The sequence below is a fragment of the Hibiscus syriacus genome, unplaced genomic scaffold (genome assembly GCF_006381635.1).
Source record: "Hibiscus syriacus cultivar Baekdansim isolate YM2019G1 unplaced genomic scaffold, ASM638163v2 tig00002237_pilon, whole genome shotgun sequence".
NCBI lineage: Eukaryota > Viridiplantae > Streptophyta > Magnoliopsida > Malvales > Malvaceae > Hibiscus > Hibiscus syriacus.
This window is the reverse complement of record NW_024061918.1, coordinates 17,072,629-17,080,550: the sequence shown is the minus strand read 5'-3', so window position 1 is coordinate 17,080,550 and position 7,922 is coordinate 17,072,629. Positions and strand designations below refer to the sequence as shown.

At 33.3% G+C, this 7,922-nt stretch overlaps 1 protein-coding gene across 3 annotated transcripts; it reads right to left on the bottom strand.

The window, feature by feature from the left end:
- Positions 1-3,943: 3,943 nt before the first annotated feature.
- On the bottom strand, positions 3,944-7,017 carry LOC120139764 (putative pre-16S rRNA nuclease). 3 transcript variants are annotated; one of them, XM_039154915.1, is made up of 7 exons: positions 6,909-7,017; positions 6,573-6,733; positions 6,280-6,337; positions 5,221-5,289; positions 5,047-5,142; positions 4,621-4,710; positions 3,944-4,194 (listed from the first exon to the last, which is right to left on the bottom strand). In XM_039154915.1, the coding sequence occupies exons 2-7, from the start codon at positions 6,719-6,721 to the stop codon at positions 4,138-4,140; spliced, it is 519 nt and encodes a 172-aa protein (XP_039010846.1). In that variant the 5' UTR covers positions 6,722-6,733; positions 6,909-7,017; the 3' UTR covers positions 3,944-4,137. The 3 variants fall into 3 exon arrangements, with proteins under 3 accessions (XP_039010846.1, XP_039010840.1, XP_039010835.1); XM_039154909.1 differs by having other exon boundaries at positions 6,573-6,728; XM_039154904.1 differs by having other exon boundaries at positions 6,573-6,725.
- Between the last annotated feature and the right edge of the window lie 905 nt (positions 7,018-7,922).

The window sequence follows — 7,922 nt, the reverse complement described above, 5'->3', positions numbered from 1 at the left end:
TCAAAACGACGATCAGAATTCGGACGACATCGGGATCGTCGTCGGAAGTTGGCGTAGGGGAAGGGGATTTTTGGATGTGGTTTTCTGTTTTGAAAACAGAAAACCACGTATACATATATATAAACCAAAAACATACCTAACATTTAAGGGTAAATTAAGGGCTTGGTCCTTGAATTTCCTTTAACTCTAAAACAAGCTACAAGTTTTAAATACTTCCAATTTAGCCCCCAAATTTCACCAATTCACTTAATTAACTCCTCCAAATTCAATTAATTATTATTATTATTATTATTTTTTCAAATTTTCGGGTTGTTACACACCCCGCCCGTTCACACCCCCATTCCCTCCCTATAAATACCTCCATTCTCAATCACTTTCATCACACCAAATCCTCTCAATTTCTCTCAAATACTCTAATATTCTCTCATAGCTCTTTAAGGTACATTTTATTATATTTAATATTTTGTTAGTATTTTATTTAACTATTTAGATTTTTTAATAGTTTATTTAATTAATTTTTTTGCAGTTATAAAATGGAAGGCGGTCTACTTCGTTTGGATGGAAATCATATATCTCGACATTTTGCTGATACGGTAACATTTTTACATTTTAATTTAATTTAAATTATTAGTAATAATTTATTTATTTAATGCATGAATATTAGTTTATAAATTAATTTTTTAATTTTTTATATTTTAGGAGAGTGACCGTATATTAGATCATTTTATTAGGAACCTTAAGTTAGCGATACCTACATGTGTCTAGCTGTATTTAGTGGAGGATGGATTCGATCACATAGCTAGATATGAAGGCCATTGTAAGATAGAACTAAACTTGATTGAGGTTTTAGTGGAGCGGTGGAGGCCGGAGACTGACACATTCCATCTTCCGTGCGGAGAGGGCACGATTACGTTTGAGGATGTTTCTATGCACTTGGGGCTTCTGGTGGATGGAGATGTGATTTCAGGGATGACGCAGGGTAGTTGGACTACTTTGTGCCAGGATTATCTAGGAGGTGTCCCGCGAAATTTTAACGATGGTCGGATACCGTTAAATTGGTTAGATGCAAATTTTCAGAATTTTAGTGAGGACGCCTCAGAGGATCAAGTTAAAATGTATGCACGGCATGCATACTGTAGCTGATAGGAGGTTGCTGATGCCAGACAAATCGCGCAACCAAGTTCATTGTATGTGGTTCCGACCTCTTGGCGACTTTCATATGGTCGGATCACTGAGTTTGGGCTCGACAGTTTTGGCATTCCTGTATCGGGAGATGTGTCGAGCGACTGACTACAGGAAAAATGCTACAGGAAAAAGGTGATTTTTCGGTGTAATTACCTTTGTTTTGTTTTTGTTTATTATTTTAAAAAATAAAAACAAAAATTCTATAAATGTAGCACGTGTTATTTAAGATTTTGGGGTTGTGATTAAATTAAAAATTTTCGAAGTTTAGTGACAGAATGAAGGAGAGAAGATAGTTGAATGATGAATGATGTAATTTACCCAAATTAAACAACATTCAACAGAGGACACTTGTCTGTTTGACATGCCACGTCAGTAGAAAGTAACAGATCTATTGGTCAACGACGGAAAACGTTGATCAAAAGGTCACAATGGGTATTTTCAATATATAATTTAATCTCAAGTAAATCCATCTTATATGTATATTTTAAAATTTGAAGTTAAATTATTACATAAAAAATAAATTAAACTTATAAATATTTAAATTTATTAATTTAATTATCATAAATAACAATTTGTTTTAACTTTTAAAAAGTAATCATATTAATTATCATAGTTTATTAAATTCAAATTCTCACAACTTCATCAATTGTAACTTATAAGTTAGGTAAATATCAAATCAAGTAAATATCAGTTCAGTTTAATAACAGGTCGGATCATTTACAGGTTGAGTCAATTACAGATCAGGTTGATAACAGGTCGGGTAATATTAGTTATTTACCGAGTTATTCTCAGGTTCGATTATCACATTATCAGGTTCAATTTAGGTTCAGGTCGTTCTCAAGTCGGATGCATGTCATAAATTTCCAGGTCCAACTCGGGTTCAGGTCAACACCAGTTCGAACACAAATTAGTTTCGGATCATCAATGCCTCAGGTTATAAACAGTTTTGTCTCAAGTCGGTTTCAGTCAGTTTTGCAGGTTGGTCAGTTTTTTACATCCATATTCATTGGCACAACATTCTCAAATTTCAGGCAATATTTGCCACACCAGTTATTCTATTATTTGTCACATCAATTCTAAAAATGTTTATACCCTAACATTTGGTTAAATTACAAGTCATATCCAATAAAATCTTAAGATTTGCATAATAATCTCTCAAATTATACCTAAATTAATAATGGTCCAAAATTTATATGGTAATTAGTTAGTTGGCAGACAGATGCAAGACATATAAGGTCTCAAACACATCATCTACCCACTGCCCATAGCGGGTATGACTTGTTATATCCACATCCACCCACTACCCACTAAACTTATATCCATCCCCCTTCTAATCAGCGCAGATACGATACAAAATCCATGAAGTTGTATATGTCTGTCATCTCTAAGTGTGATCTTCATCAAAGGGTTTAAACCCCTTAAAAACTTTCGAAACTTCTATGTTCCAATGGTCAAAATTTTTACATTTGTCTTAAAAGGTTTCAAAATTCTTTGTACAGATAAACATTACATACATGAATTAAAGGCTTCCAAGGACTCTAAATCTATTCTAACAATCTCAAACGATTGAAAATAACAAGAACATATAAAAGGGGTCTTGCAAAAAATAAGAAACAATAAGAAACTTACTCCAAACATTTAAGAACAAAAATCTCAATTTATTTATTTCTTTCGCAGTGAACACTAGTTTGTTCCTTATTGCAATTTTATTTTAGTGTTCTTGGATGAGTGAGTTTATATAGTACAAACATATCATCTTGTAACGGTTTATTCTTAGCTTATTTTTATTTTCTATTAAAAAGTGTATTCTATTTTGGGTATCAATCTTAAGTGATTATAAGACCACGCCTTATGCTCAAATGTTGATAAACTTAATAAATTTGATAAAAAAAACATTAATATGCATAGACTTCATTGATGAAATTAAACTACTCTAAATTATTTGTATCAATTTTTCTTTAACTTTTATAAAAAAATTCTTTAATTATAGCTAATGTAGTGGATGTAGACTTCATTGATGAAATTAAACTACTCTAAATTATTTGTCAATTTTTTCTTTAATTTTTGTAAAAAATTCCACCACACTATTATTGTCAATTCAACCCTCTTGGCCACATTATTGATTAACTCTAATTGATATTAGAGTTTGACTCATTGAAAGGTTTAAAAATGAACATTTTTCAATGAAATAAACAGCATATTCAAATTTAGAAGACCAAAAAAAAAAAATGAAGGATTGAAAATTTTGTGATCCAATTTCTAGCGAGGCTAATGATGGCTGACATTGAGGAGCTTTGACTGAATTATAGGATTAAAATGATATTTTTTCTAAAGTTAAAGGCTAAATTGATATTTTATCTAAAGTTCAAACGTTAAATTAAAAATTAATTATTTTTTAATATGTCACGTAAAGAGAGTTAACAGTTCAATGACCAAAATATAATAAATCGATAATATAAGCGACTAAAACATAATTTATTTCAAAATCAATGATCAAATCTAAGCAAAATTGAAACAAAGGTGACCAGACTTGTATTGTACCCAAATGATAATGCTGCTACCATACAGGAAGTTAAAAGCCAAGTATTATATTAGACATGGCAAAAAATACCAAGAATTCTTCCAGAAGATTTAGTCCAAACAAAAATCCACCCTTAGCATTTGCTTTCACCAATTCTTTATCCCTATCATACACCTCTGGAAAATAAACAAACAAATTGCACAAAAAGGCTCACCAATTTTATGCCTGTCTAAATTATAACCAACAATCATGCATTACATTAATGTACCACAAGTAAAATTAACAGCAGTGTGTGTAACAATTACTTTTGCTAGGCTGAAAGCTGTTTATGGGAGTGTTGGCAATGCCAAACACCTTCAGTATTTTCATTTGCAAAGCTACAATCCTAGTATAAACCAGATTATAGAACTGGTAAACACATACAAACCAGGTTATATCTCACTTACCTGTTTTCGACTTTCATTCTTGTTAGTGTAATCCAGGTATGCCTGCAAATGCCAGATATCGGACAAAGGAAATTATAACATGTCTAGAAACCGTCTAAAACCAATGCGGATTAATAGGTTCAGTATCTCACAGAACTATAATTTGTCATTCTCTATTTGAAAGTTAAAGAGAATTTAGTAAATGAGGATCGTTGAACTTAACACGCCTAAGAAGGCTTTAGGACAATCATCATCAAGTCAACATTTAGTAATATGGAATTGTATATAATTCCCTCAATTTGTCAATCAATAGACTACCAATTTATGAAATGTTAACTTGCAATGAAGTGTGAAAATATTGCTGTACATTATTTGTGATTTGAATCGACTCGTGCTGCTTTAATGTTTAAAGTTTAAAGTAACAAATTTAATGCTTAAACATGTTACTCAAGGAACTTACAAACTTACATAGGATCAAAAGAAAGATACCTGAAGAATCTGAACAGCAGAAAACTTATCAACTATAGTTTTTGAAAGTACTGGATGCAAGCTCAAAGGCTTTAGCAACAATTCCACATTCTGTTGAGAATACAAACTATGAGATTTTTTCTTTTTGTCATATAAAGCTGCAGTAGTGACACTGAAAGTCAATAGGCATAGAAATCAGTTTGCTCAGATAGGTCGCCATTAGCTAAACCTATAATTAATAGTTTCATCTGATTTAATCAAATACGAAAGGAATACGATTGTATCAAGTATTTACGGCAACATATTTTAGGTAAATGAAAAGGAAAGAGAATCAAACCGGTGCTTGTATTTCAAGTCTACAAATCTATTAATGTGTTAAAGATTGTGAATTTTCTGGATTAACTTTTTGAAGTTTTCTGTCGCAGCTACAAAACTGCAAGGGCCTACCTTTGATGTAAAGCACTCATCCCAGAACGTATACTTTAATCCGTCAAGTTTTCCCGTTTCTGAGATGTCATCAATGAATAGCTTCACTTGTGAAGCCTAATTAAAATGAAAATAAAGCAAGATTTAGGGAGCAAATTAGAGATTACGCTGATAGAACATAAGAGAAATACGCACATTAGGAGTGAGTCGTTGTCTGTCAAATGGATAGCCAACTATGAAGCCTACCACAGAGAGTTCAGAAATCTGCATAAAGGAAGAGGCAAAGAAAAAAAGGGCCAAGAGTCATGAAAGAAGATAGCTCAAAGTTCAAAAACACAAAACATCATCTAATCATACCTCTGCTCATACTAGTTGTTTTATGGGGTACAACCATGACACGAATATAAAGAAAGTAGTAAACCAACTTCTGTTCCAATTGTCTGATGGAACAATTAAATATAACTAAAATACGATTGTGAATTTGTTATGGCAAGTTTCTGCAAATTGATTAAATGAGTTTCGACTCAAAAGTCCTATATTATTACGCTGCTTAAATCATTCTAATGAAAGCACATATTGAACTCCTTATAGGGAATAAAAGGAACACCTAAATCAAAAGATTAAGAAAAGGGATAAGAAGATTTCATTAAAAGGCTCCACACATCAATGTAGCAGAAAAAAAAGTCACATAGGTGTCAAAACTAAAAGATGCAGACAACTTCATAAAATAAGTCCAGCAATAGAAGCAAAATGAGAATGGTGAACCAGGATCATCCCAGTAAATTTACATATATGCAACCCCAACTCCATGAAACAATAGGGAGATAAAAGTAAACAAATTGACACCCTCTCATCCAATGCCATGATCCAAAGAGAAGCATAAAAACTAGGGCACTTCTCTTCGCCACCTCTTTCCGGCCCAAACATCCTGCTTGCTAACTCACAAACAACACAATCTAGGGCATTAACATTTACTTGTCCAATATCCTTAACAAGTAGAGCAGGGATTTAAATTAAAGTTGTGATTTTGGTTGCATTGCGTTTATCGTGACAGCAATAGGGGTGCTATTGCGGTCATTGCAAGTGGTGCGGTCGTACAATAACAGTTTCGGATGGCACCTTTACCGCTATATAACGGCGTTATTCTGATAGTAGACCGCTATTTAAATCCCTGATTGTGGGTATACTCTAAAAATTTTATCTCATACAAATTCAAATGCCAATAACAAAGAAAGGAAATTGAACCACCCTCACCAGGCTTTGAAAATCACTAGCCATCAGATCAATATTTGTCTTCTTCCGAATCAAAACACTGCACAGATATATTACGAGAACATAAATTAGCTTTCCAGTGGTTCAAGATCTTCTATGTGATATATCATTAAACATCAATAACTCAGGGATATTAAATATCAAGTAATGGTTAACAGGCATCGCATAATAAAGAAAACACATCAGCAATATTGAGATATTTGATGAGAACGAGACAAATATTGAAAAAAATACATAGAATCGTCTAATCTCTACAATATATGAAAATCACAAACCTTAGCGGTGATGCTATTTTATTATCGAGGTCCGAGACAGCTAATCCAACATACTTATCACCAACATCTAAACCAAGCAACCGTCCTCGTTCCAATGCATTTGCTTTGACAAGATTTTGGAACAATTGTAAAGGCTTTACGTACTGCATCTGCCTGTCTGTCTACCAAACCATTATATCACAAAGACTAAAAAAATTGAATAAGACATTTCTTCGAACATTTTAAGTGCATTAATAAAGTTATCTGTTTGCCCAAGAATTTGAAAACCCAAGGGCAAAACAGTAAGAATAAGAAAACAAAATGAAGACGGGAATAAGGGAAGAATCTTCAACTCACAGACAAAAGAATGCCGACTTTGTTTTGAGACTAATTTGGAGGTGCCGCTGCTGAAGAAGACACCTTGTGAAAAGCCCAAGTTTCGTATAAAGGTCCCCGCTGTTACTACTAACCGCTAAAGAAACCACCGTTACCCTTAAAAAAATAAATAAAGGATGAAGTACAAATCATAAAAGAGAAAATCGTCTCAGTGACCAAAAATGCCTTATAATATACGATTTTAACTAATTTTTTTTTGATTTGTCAAAATGACCAACAAAATCGCAATGCAAAATAAAAATCGCAACGCGATCCCCAGAATCGCAAATCAGTTTCCAGAATCGCAACGCGATTCTGGAAAATCGCAATGCGATAGTACAAATTCACATTGTGATTTTCCAGAATCGCAACGCGAATATGAAAATCGCAACGCGATTCTTACTATCGCAATGAGTATTCGTAAAAATCGCAACGCGTATCCGTAAATCGCAACGAGAATACGTAAATCGCAACGCGATTCTGACTATCGCAACGAGTATTCGTAAAATCGCAACGCGTATCCGTAAATCGCAACGAGAATACGTAAAATCGCAACGCGTATCCGTAAATCTTAACGAGAATACGTAAAATCGCAACGCGATTCTGATTATCGCAACCAGAATACGTTAATCGCAACGAGAATCTGTAAATCGCAACACTTAAATTTTGGGTATATAACTACGCAACAGCAGCAAATCATAAACTAAATCCCTAAATCGCAACTCATTCCATCTCCATCTATCACTCTCTCCGGCGACATCCGTTCCTATATACAACGACATCCTTCCCCATCCGGCAACATGTTTTAGTTTCGCAGCTCGTCTGTTTAGTAAATTAATTTACAACCATGAAATCATCTAATGTTGATCATGTTTGGATAGATTTGTGTTTTGGAGGGTCATGGGAGAATGTTCATTGTGTTTTACAATATATGCCTTTACCTATGAATCTTCAACTAAAACTGTCTTTACAAAAGTTAACTTATGAAACTCTAAT

What these genes read in the sequence shown, in the direction of transcription:
- LOC120139764 (XM_039154915.1), bottom strand. Translation starts at nt 6,721, where the DNA reads ATGCAGTACGTAAAGCCTTTACAATTGTTCCAAAATCTTGTCAAAGCA. An exon ending in CTAGTGATTTTCAAAGCCTG is followed by an intron (nt 5,290 to 6,279) that starts GTGAGGGTGGTT and finishes TCCTTTATGCAG; the next exon opens with ATTTCTGAACTCTCTGTGGT. An exon ending in ATGAGTGCTTTACATCAAAG is followed by an intron (nt 4,711 to 5,046) that starts GTAGGCCCTTGC and finishes TATTCTCAACAG; the next exon opens with AATGTGGAATTGTTGCTAAA.